Genomic DNA, 11,869 nt, shown 5'->3' with positions numbered 1-11,869 from the left:
ATTACTCCACACAGGAAATTTTATCCTGCTGGACTGTGACTCAATTAGTTTTACAGGAAAAATAAAGTTTTGTTGTGTGTTTGACAGGAAGGAGTGAGTAGTCTTGTTTCATTTATTTTATTTTATACACAGAAAGAAATGCAAAAATGAATGTGTAGTGATCAGAGTATTTATTCATTTATTTCTTCTTCAAGTAAAACAGTAAAACAACAAAAAAAAAATAAGCAAACTGTGAAGGTACTTCAATAAAGATGATGTCAGTCTTGTTAATGCATCAACGTTAAGGTTAATTTTAAAAGACACACACCTGATGTTCCCTAAAAGGATTTAACAATTTAATATTTTCACAAACTTCTCAGATATTTCCTCACATTTCTTTTGCAGAATTAAAACCTGTTTGTTTTTAATCAAGGCATCCAGATGGGACAGTGAACACAAGGCATTCATCACAGCAGGTTTATGCAGTTAGGTATGACAAAAGATAAATTCTTCTTCTTTTCTTGCCCTTCTGCTTTATATAAAAAAAAGTCTGTTTAGTGCAAAAGGGGGCGTTCACGACGTGAAAACCCTGAGAGGAAGTAAACTGGAGGTGTACCGCTCAGTCTTTCGGGGACTTAGAACACACTTGGCAAGTTTCCCGCACACCTGGCTCCGTCCTGTGAATGACCCACTGCTGCTTTCTCAAGGCGGCCTTTGTGCATAGCTGCATATCTCAAAATGCTACATTCTTTGGTATACTGGAGCCTTGTGGTGCGCTAAGTGTGCATAACCATCCCTGATAATAACATCAGGAGTTAACCGAAAACCCTCACAGAAGCATGAATCAGTAAAGTTTTGCGCACTTAAGAGAAAAAGGGAAACGTTTGTTCTCCAACACATCACCTCACCAACCAAAAAACACAAACTCATTCTGGATTTTGTGTTCAAGGACCGGAGGTCTCATTTATACATTAGAGAACTTCATTTAATTCCCCATAAAGCCCTTCTCAGGCTGCCTCCATCATGTCTTCAATAATAGCCGTCTCCCGCTCTCCCAGCTGAGTGGCAAGGTCAGGGGGTTCTGAGTTTTGGGGGTCCAGCTGCTCCATTGGCTCCTCCTGCACCAGCAACATAGTGGCAGCAGTAGAGTACGAGGGAGGCAGGTTCTGTTGTCCAGCTCTCGCTGCCCTCCTTCCTTTATGGCAGCAGACGCAGTGCAGGCAGTCATGGACGTTGTACTTGAAGAGGCGTCTGCAAGGGTGGCAGAACTGGTAGAAGAGTAGCATGAACAGCACGGCCAGGCTGTAGCAGATCAGAAGCTGGACCGCCAACAGCGGCGCGCACACATACTCGTAGAAGTCCGACTTGAAGAAGTACCAGAGTGTAATGAGGAGGAAGTTCTCAAGAAAGCGTGCGCAGTAGTAGATAGCCAGGCGGTCCCAGCGCTGCTTCCTCTCAATAAGCTCTCGATGGGAGAGGTCCAGCTGCACCGCCGACCAGCAGAAGATGTTGATGCAGGCGTAGAGCAACGTGAACATGCATAGCACCACTATGGTACCCAGCTTAGAGAAGTTTTTCTCCAAGTCCTTAGTCAGCGAGCCTTTCCTGGCCCAGAACTCAGCCCAGGGGAGGAAGAAGAAGAAGAGCAGGTTAGCCATGCCGACCAGGATCACCCAGTGTGTGAGCGCCGTGCTGAAGAGGACCAGAGCGGTGATCCGGGTGGCAATCTCCAACCCTCTCCACACAATCATGCACAGGTAGGCTGCAGGGCGCAACCGCACCTTGTAGTCATCGTACCTGATCTGGATGGCTAGAACGTTGCACACGAGGGCCCCATATACGACGGAAATCAGTGTGATAGCCATCAGAACACCTGTGAAAACAAACAGACGTTATCTATTGCACTTTATCAGTACCATTACATCACTGCACTGTAAAAATGTCATTATAAATGCTCTCAACCACAGAGAACTTGTATTATCAACATAAACATCCCAATTCAATACATCAATCATCATAATTGACTTTCACCTCTTTTGGATAACAATGACCTGGATGACTGAGAACCTTCACATACAATTCAGTACAGCAATATATTCACTTACTGTAAGCTTATACCTGCAAAACTAATGATTCTAAACTATGATTGTGAACATGGTAAAAATTATACCTGCTTAACATCAGCATGTTAGCATTGTCTATGTGAGCATGTTAGCATGCTAGATTTGGTATTCAGCTCTACAGCTGGAGGGGTGTGTCCAGGGAGTGACTGGGGAAATCCCCGCGGGCCTTTCACTATGTGGTAAAACAGAAGACAAAAGGGATAATGTAGTAAAGATCCCCAATTTATTTTACTCCTTAGTTTAGAATCCTATGTCCATGTTTGTGAAAAACTTTAAACTTAATCTTTTCTTATTGAGATACTTGAGATGGACATGTGAGTTTAGTGTCTTTTCTTATGTTGGCTTTCTTTCAGATTAAAGAACTTATGTGTGTATTTTTCCCCGATTATGCTGACAAATGCAACCTTTAAGTTGGAAGAAATAAAAAGTTGTTCAGAGGATTTCCCAAGTTTCCTGGCTTACTTCTATGCATTCTGACCGATGCCCCTAATGATGATAGTAAATGTACCTTTTGAACCTCCTACTTTACAGATAATATGGCTAATATGAGCATGGTTTGGCTAGATGGTTATTTAGCTATAACAGTGGCTTTTGTTGAAACATCGGTCACTTTTTGTGAACCAACCAATTACAGCCTGGATGGGAAGGGACATTAATTAAAAGGTTGAGGAGCTACAGTAAACTTTGGAAGTGTTGAACTCATTGTTATGCATTAATGGTTATTAGGGATCGACCGATATGTTTTTTTCTGGGCTGATCCTGATTATTATTAACCAATTAGATGATGACTGATGTATGGGGTTGATTGTTATGTAGTTTGTATGATGCTTTGGCAATATTGTTGTTACACATTTATGCCATTAAAACTAATTTGAATTGAATGATATGTGGAATCGATATACATTTGCTGTAAAGTTTTTAATCTGGGTGTCAAAATTTAGAATAACAAACTCACAAAAAATTTCAAATTACAGGATTAAAGTTAATTGTCATGTTTCATCTTTATAAATAGTAAATTAAATGAATTAGAGATCCATCCCAGAGATGTAATTGTTAACTATGAGTGCTTAATTAACATAAACTTTGTCTTTACCTGCTACCATTTATAGTGTATTTATTTTATATTGTTAGGATTTTATTGATACATGTATTGACACTATTTATTTGTTCTGTTCTTTATCTATACTCTTATTGGTTTTTCATTACTAAATAATTGCCTTTTAAATAAAGAAATAAAGAATAAATTGAGAACAGTAATCAAAATTAATATTATAAACTGTTTTCAGAGCAGCAACAAATGTAAAGTTTACATCAGCAAAGTCACAATATAAAATCAGTATCTCATTGGAAACAAATGGAACATGTAAAATAAACTATATTCCTGACATCAAAATACTGACTAGAGTTTATAAAGACGACATCAGTCAGTCGTTCCTCCTCCTCCTCCCTCTGCTGCTGCTGGTAGAGAGGAGCCCTCCTAACTAGCTCCATGCATCTTCTACTTTTTGCTTTACTAAATTTATTGTTATAAAAATTTTTCAAATAGTCTTGTTTACATGAAGTGAGGCGTGGGTTGTGTGGGTGCTGCTGGTGTTCCCAAAAGTCCCACATGCCACAAGCCGCAATGCACCAATCACAGTAGAGTTTTCACTCATCACTGTGATGAGTGATCAGTGTTTTAAAAAGCTGTGTCCATGTGTCAAATATAAAAAAAAAAAAAAAAAAAGTAGATATGAAAAATAGTAATTTAATGTTATTCTGATGTGCGTGTCTTAAAGAGCTGCCAACATCAAAGAATTTCATGATTTCATCACTTTTAGAGGCATTTCAACCTTGCTAAGAAAAAAACCCAGATACAACACTGTAAAGTAGTGATACTTGTAACCTTAACACCATTCTTACATCTTGCAGGGAGGAAGTATTTCTCCTGGATGGTGGCATACAGCTGGAGCGTCAGTTGAGGCGTGGAGCCCAGAAAGGCCTGGATGACTGCGGTGCGTTTGAAGGCGTTTCTGTGAGTGGCCAAGGTGCGCTCCGTTTGTCCGATTTCCCACTCCATGGGCATCCCCTGCCCCTTCTTCAGACTGAACTTCCTGGAGATAGTGACGTAAGGCTCCTCCCTTCTACCCGCCTTGAAATAGACAACCAGAGCCTCGATACACCTGAGGACGTAATAAGAATGACAGAGTGGAGTAATGTTTTCCCACCAACAGAGGGCAGTGCAATGTTATGTTTAAGTTATGGGACACCACAAGGGGATGTTATGATGCCTTGTGTTTGAACATCCCATTTACTCATCATAGTGTGAATATGTGGGTAGTAAAGTAAAACACAAGAGTGGAATAAAGCAAAGTATCAGGGTTAATATGTCAGCAGTTTGTTGTTGCAGCTTGTTTTCAGTCCAGGAACTTAAAATTAGACATACAGGTAATATAACATCGATCTTACAAATATTAGCTCATTAAAAGGTGCTCATCATAAAGAAACCTTTCTTTGTTTTCTTACAGCTAAACAACCACAGGCACAATACTGAGAATCCACCAAAGGGCTGCCAGAAGAAAGAATACAGTTCTCTGAAGCCTGAATGGATACACTGGAAGTATCTGGGTGTGGCTCTCCTAGTGTTTGCAAGGTAAATGTGCCATGTGTTTGTCACTGCAAGAGGTTTCTGTGCAAGAAGTGTAGACTGCTAACTGGCTTTTGTCCCAAATTACACAAAAGCTATATTCATGCTATAACAAGGAAACTACCTCAACTGGAAGTGCAAGGTTCCCACCTGCCAGAAACAAAATATATAATCCCTGAATCCTACTTGTAAACTCTCAGAGCTACACATCTGCGCTCAACAGACAAACACAGCCATCTGAGGATTCACACTGCAGCAATAAATCTCCCATCACTGTGTAGGAATTTAATCTTCAGCTCCATGTTCTCCAACTTTGGACATAAGGCTCACAGGCTCAGGAATCCCACAGGAATCTGCTTCTCCATGGTTTAACTATGTGCCGCCCTGACTCTTCAGAGACTGTTGCTTCAGCTGCTGCTAGTGGGGGGCTGTACTCTTTACTTACAGTGTAAATACAACACAGTGCCAAACTTCCACACTAGCCCTGAACTGTGTTTGACCCAAATGTTAGAGGCTGACAGGGAAAATCTTTGTCGTTATTTAGAAGCCCGCTGTTATCTCTACACTAGCATACTTAATACCAGACTGATAGCCACCAGCAGACGAGGGTCTTTCAGCTTTAGTGTACAAAGTCTACAATAAAGTAACAGCAAAGGCACAAAAACCTGATTTATTGACATCCTTTCCCTGGAAATCTGGCAGCACAATGGGCTGAGGACGCAGTATGAGGGTACTGAACTTGAGCCAGCATGCACTTAGGATTCTGTAAAGCGACTGAGAGGCAGACTCAATTTCACTTAGGGGAAGGGGGAAAAAACAGCATTACTGACAAATGCATTAGCCAAGAGAATCAATGTGCTGACTTCCGAGCCTGCGTCTTATGGATTTATAAATGGACATACACAGGCTGCTGCGCTGGATTTGCAGTCTGAATACACAATCTGTTCCACAGTGTGTGAACAGAACCACAGTATGGTGTGACAAATTCCACATGAATGAAGAGGAACTGCCTTTAAAAACAACAACATCTGAAATACTGATATTGAAATACTGACATTCCCTGACTAAAGGGCAGCAGAGCATTCAGGAACTTTTTTTCTACAGCCCTTTAGCAAGACTATCATGTGTGTCTTGGGATTACTGCAGCCGCCTGTGGAGAGTTTGTCAAACACAAACAAGAAGCTCTGCAAGCTGAGACTGGTCCAAGCTGATAGAGTAATTATGCTGTTTCTTTTCCTGCTTTGGAAGCAGGATCATATATTTAAAGAGAAAAGTCAAGACAAGACAAGTCAAGGTCCACCCTGTGGCAGATAATCCTTCCCCTTCTTTAAGTTGGATATATTGACTGCGTGGATGATCCTGTGTCATAACATCTTCTGGTGGACTCAAAAACAACTCAAACAAGGCTCATAAAGAATTTCTTTGCAGTTATCTAATAAAAATGTGAGTCAAAATTCTGCTTTTGAGAGTGCACATGGTATGTTTGACTGTACAGCCACAAGATCAGCAATTACACCATCCCCGAGTCACACAGGAAACCTCCCATCTGAGCCAAGAAGGAGGTGTTTGTTTACAGCAGCACAGCCTGGAATAAGATAAGCTTTACATAAAACAGAAGAACAGAGTGCATAACACAACAGAATGAAATGCTCTGTAATGACAATCCCGCCATTTGTTTTCTGGCCTTGCTGCCACATTAAAAGCATGCTGTTCCAGATCAGTGTGATACAGTGATGGTAACAGCACACACTGGAGATGCAGCCAGCTCGGTTGCATAGACTCGCTGTTTCATCGGTCATAGCCGTTTTAAATTCTTAGGTGGAAGCGTTAGCAGGGGCATAGCAAAAAATCCTGCACCCTGTACGGAGGCATTCACCATGGGCCCCTCCCCACGGGCCCCTCCCCACATCCACGGTTATTCATTATAGTATCTTTATAGGCCCTTCTCACGTAAGGACCCTGTATACTCTGTCCCCCTTTCCCCCCAGTTCCGGCGTGACTGTAGACTTTTGTGTCCAAGCTCCAAATTGATTTTTAGGCTCTTACAAGAGAACTCTACCAATTTAGTATTGTACAATTTAACAGTGTTGGACTCACTGTGGGTAAAACCTGGCACCTACATAACCTACACTGAAACTCTTCCACCAACAGTTTGGTCAGAGATGTTAGGCAGTTAGCCTCAAGCAGAGATGAGGAGCGGGATACAGAGATCTGGTGAGCTCACGCCTTTCTAACTCCACACCTCACCTGGCATTACTAGACATGGCAAGTTAGCAGACATCACAGCGCTCCCCCTGGAGCCACAAACGACTTTATACAACCCTTTATTTATTTTTTTAACGTATGCACTAGTGGCTACACCCTGCAAGTCTGCAAACAGACTTGGATCTGTAAAATTGGTGGAGTTCCCCGAGTTATAAATAAATTTTTGAGGCCAACACTGATATCAGTATTTGAGATAGTGATGGGTCGGCGGCGGCGGTAAAAAAAGAAATGCATGACAATGAACGAACTGCACTTTGGAACAGAGCTTTAAAAAGTTTTTGTTTCATAAAATATTATACGAATTTAATTGAAATATACTGTATGTAATCATTTGTTAACCATACCATTTCATTAGAAGGGTGTTATTTTCAAACAGGATAGTTATTCTGCACATATCCTACTTTTTAACCATCAATATGCCAGAATATTTGTGTATTATATGTACTGCTGATGAAGCGTCTTGCATATTTATTTCTTGCAACAAATCAGGATCTAACTGGCAGTACCAGCAGAGGTAAGTACTAAATGAAGAGCCATTTAGATGCCAAAAGATGCTGCTCTCGGATAGGAACGGAGCCATAAGATCCGGCTCCCTTCAAAGAGCTGTAATTCCCGCCACTAATTTGAGAGTTCAGATAACAATGTTTCAGCCAATTGTCTATTTTTTATAAACATATAAACAAACAATCTTGATACAGTGCATTTAAATTTGAGAGAATTGTGGCCAAGGTGCATAATAAGGAGATTATTTTACAGTTGAAAAATAAACCTGTGTTAGCTCAAACTCCTCAAACCCACTGAAAGTTTAAGCAATGCTATCTGCAATTAGACAATATCGTCTGATCTAGTGGTCTAGCTGTTAATCATGATAATAATAAAAGCCTCTATGGAGTTACTTCTGTGTCTTTATTATGCAATCAAAACATAGGCTTGAGAGCAAAACTATAGACATTAAAAATGTCTTGCAAATCCTACGGTGCCCTTCCAGGTCAGTGCGTCCAACACCAAACCACTTCAACTTCCACACTTTGTTTTCTGAACGTAAAGTAACACATTGTCCATGAAGTTCAGTTCAACACTTCTCAGCTATAGGCCACATCGTTGACATGGAAAACTATATGCAAACTGAATGTTCATTCTGTTTTCTGAGCACTCGCACTTTGGACTGAATTTGAAGATGTAGGTGGTCTCTTGTAATTACATGCGTAGCTTTATCTCCACTGTGTTAAACAGATATTTATAGAACTGTACCTGACCTTGGTCCAGTTAACTGTGGGAAATGAAAATACGTATTTAACACCATTCGCCTTCTGGTAAATACACTTTACATGTGTTACATTGCACATGGCACAAAAGGCTTTTATCAAAACTGGTAAATCAGGAATTATGTGAGCCTGGGTTTCTTGTGGCTCTCCTAGATCTTCATCTACATATCTTTATCTGCATACTTATATCGGCAAACTGTTTTGAAATGTATTGGGTGCCTCATATTTTAGCCTCCACTGAAAGCTGAGCAGCAAATCAGGTTATTTATTTTTATGCCTTTTAGCAACACATACTGCAAAGCATTCTTCCTGAGCTGAAGACAAGGTTGAATTTCCTGCTCAGCAAAGGAACACACCCTTATAGTAAATTGAGAGCAGTATCTCAGGGCTCAAAGTTGACATATCAAAGTTCACACAGAGACAGAGAGAGACAGAGAGAGAGAGAGAGAGAGAGAGAGCTCAAGTCTCCCCGCCTACACCTTCCTACATGAGTCACAGTTCATCAGGCAGATTCTCACAGCTGAGACCAACTGAAACTGAAATGCAAAAACAATGCCTCCCTCAACAAGTATGTTAATAGAGTCTTCAAACATTTTAAAATCTTCCTATTTAGAACACTTATTTGCTTCTTTTTCTAAATTTGTGCCGACCTGTCACATTTCCTTTCCCGCTGCTTTGATTTGCCAAGAATAAAATCAAGCTATATTTCTTGAAGGCTTTCTGGGCAACACGTACAGCCCCTGTCTTCCCTCTCTGTCCTCCTCAGACAGCCAGGCCTGGTCAGCGGTCTGTCTGGCGTGCAGCCCTGATGCCTTTGGGTGCTGATTATCCTGAGATGAGGTCATATGACTGGCCATAAACGCAAAGGATGTGTGCAGTGTCATTTGACAGACAGGTTTTAGAGTAACCACAAGGGATACAACAGGATGTGACCACACCATCAAGGAAGACTTCAAATTAAAAGAAGCTCAGGACTCATATCTTGATGTACATCCCCATTCAACACTTTGGATGATGTGGGAGGTTGTTGTGTTCAGTCGTCCCTCCTGTTCTTCACACTGAACAGATTTAGTTGATGAATCACACTCCAGTTCTCAGTTGGTGTTATGTAAGTTATGATGCTGCAACAGTCGATTACAAGGAATGAATGTGTTTCAAAACATTTAGTTGATGAACTGCAAAGCTGATTGACTGCTTTAAGTCAGCCAGTGTTAGGGCTGCAACTTACGTGAATTTTCATTATCAATTAATCTTCTGATTATTGTTTTGACTATGAAACATCCAAAAATAGAGAAGAAAGTGCCCAGCACAATTTTCCAGAGCCAAAGGTCTTGTCTTGTTTGCCCAAAACACCCAAATTTACAATATATGAGGAAGAAAAGAAGCAAGTCCTCTCATTAGAGAAGCTGGAGTCACTATTTTTGTGCCTGAAACTATTAACCGATTATTGAAATAGTCGCAGATTATTTTTCTGTCATAGACTAATCCATAAGTCACTTCAGCTCTAGGCAAATTTCTTTTAAAAAAATAAGTCAGCTCCATCATTATAAACATCTGCAGCATCATGTCTGCTCTCAAAGATCCTTGTAATGCTTTTAAGCAAACATAAGCACTGTACTGTAAACAGAGGCTGAATGTCTAGTGAGATGGATAACTGACTACAAACAAAACACTACGATGTAGGGCTGCAACTAACGATTGTTATTATCGATTAATTTGCCATCTACTGAATGCTTTGTCTCTAAATGTCTTGTTAGAAATGTCCCATAGCCGAATGTACCCTCTTCAAATGTCTTGTTTTGTCAGACCAACAGTGCAAAGGGAAAATATAACCAGCAAATGTAGTCTCTGCAACAAAAAATAAACTAAAACCATCAAACGGTTATCAAAATAGCTGCTGATAACTTTCTGTACATGTACATTGATTATTAATCATTCCAGCTTTTAGAGTAATGACTTTCTTTTTGGGACAGCATTGGAAATATCTTAATTTTGCTCTGATTTTTTGCATGTTTTACTACACCACATCTATCCCTGGCTGGCTGCAACGTCGGACAAACACCTGCAAGTATGAAGTATATAACGGAAAGGTATCACGATTTATAGTGAATTGTCCTTTAACAACCACGCCCGCGTGTTGCACCATCTGACCCTCACCTACCTGATGACAGGGCCGAGCAGCAGCAGGTGCAGGAACAGGACCAGAGGCCGGTCCCGACCCAGGTCTCTGTGGATGAACGTCAGCGCCAACTGAATGAGCACAGCGGGCAGCAGCATGAAGGTGATGGTGAAGCCCATCCAGATTTCGTCGTGGGTCTTGTGGTACATGCTGCAGAGCACGGCGGCGGCGGCGAACTCTGCGCAGTAGAGCACCGTGGCCAGCACGACGCTGAAGGGAGGATGGACCCGGCTGTGGCAGACCACCAGCATGACTCCGTTCTCTGCCACCGAGGGGCACTCCTGAGGGTCTATGTGCGAGATCTCCCTCTCCTGCTCCTCCATGGCCACTTCGCACATGATCTCGTTCACTTTGAATGCGAGAAACGACTTCGACGTTAAACTGCAACTCTTCTTGCCGCAGTGTGCTCAAAAAAACATCACTTTCTGTAAACGCTGCCTTTGATGCGTCGTCTCTCCCAACTTTCCACCAAGTTCACCATCGCTGGCTTCACATTGTGTTTGCCTTTACGACTCGGCCGAGCCCCTCGCTCGCCAACCAAAACGCTTATGTTTCACTGTCCGATGTATCGTCGTACGTGGCGTCACCACCCTGTTTGATTCACAGGAAACCACCTCAACGTCCGCAGTGATATCACCTCTCCTACCGCACCGCCAGCGAGCAGGATCGGGAAAGTTCAGCTTTGTCATTCAGAACAAAAATTCAACCAGACGATCATCGTCCAAACTCAGAGGTCTGCAGTTTGAAGTTTCAAAAAGCGTGTTGTTCCTTATTAAAAGTGCACCGAAGTTTCCTCCACAGTCTGGCTGCAGGGCGTTTGGGTCTCTCCGTGTCGGCATACTTCTGTGGCCGCTGGCAGGTCGTGTTTTCAATCTTTTTTGATGAGCTGGTAATGTATGGCAACGGCGTCAAGTCAGCCAGAAACACACGGGGCGATACCGGAAGTGATGGGCGTCTGCCTTCAAAGTAAGATGGATTAGAGAAAAGATTAAATAAACTTTACTCATTACTAAAGATATTCCTGTGAAAAAATAAATAACCATAAACAAATAAATTGACAAAAGATAATGGCTTCACATAATTAATATTAATGACAGGCATTGGAGGCAGAATATTTGATATGTTAAATATGTGCGCAAGAAAAGCAGAAATGTTTTGGACTGTCAGCTACCCTGGAAATAAATATATATAAGAAATATACGATACACATATTTGGTAAAATAAAATATACACAATAAAATAAAACAAAATTTAATAATGTAAAAGTAAAAATTAAATAATAAAAATTAAATAAAGGCAGGTGCAAAGTGCAAATAAAGGTGCAACACATTAAGAAGCTGCAGGGTATCGATTACAGTATTCCAAATTATAAGAAATTAATCAGTTGTACAGAAAGGTGGATTTACTGTGTTACATAAAATAAACACCTAGA

At 41.1% G+C, this 11,869-nt stretch overlaps 1 protein-coding gene across 1 annotated transcript; it reads right to left on the bottom strand.

Moving 5' to 3' along the window:
• Positions 1-153: 153 nt before the first annotated feature.
• Positions 154-11,343, bottom strand: xkrx (XK related X-linked). Its single transcript, XM_038698888.1, has 3 exons — positions 10,420-11,343; positions 4,005-4,264; positions 154-1,852 (listed from the first exon to the last, which is right to left on the bottom strand). The coding sequence occupies exons 1-3, from the start codon at positions 10,773-10,775 to the stop codon at positions 987-989; spliced, it is 1,482 nt and encodes a 493-aa protein (XP_038554816.1). The 5' UTR covers positions 10,776-11,343; the 3' UTR covers positions 154-986.
• Between the last annotated feature and the right edge of the window lie 526 nt (positions 11,344-11,869).

The sequence above is a fragment of the Micropterus salmoides genome, unplaced genomic scaffold (assembly GCF_014851395.1).
Source record: "Micropterus salmoides isolate LMB-PRFRI ecotype aquatic unplaced genomic scaffold, ASM1485139v1 Ms_hic_scaffold_5, whole genome shotgun sequence".
In the NCBI taxonomy this organism is placed as follows: domain Eukaryota; kingdom Metazoa; phylum Chordata; class Actinopteri; order Centrarchiformes; family Centrarchidae; genus Micropterus; species Micropterus salmoides.
The sequence above is the reverse complement of the archived record's forward strand: the minus strand, read 5'-3'. Positions and strand labels throughout refer to the sequence as shown.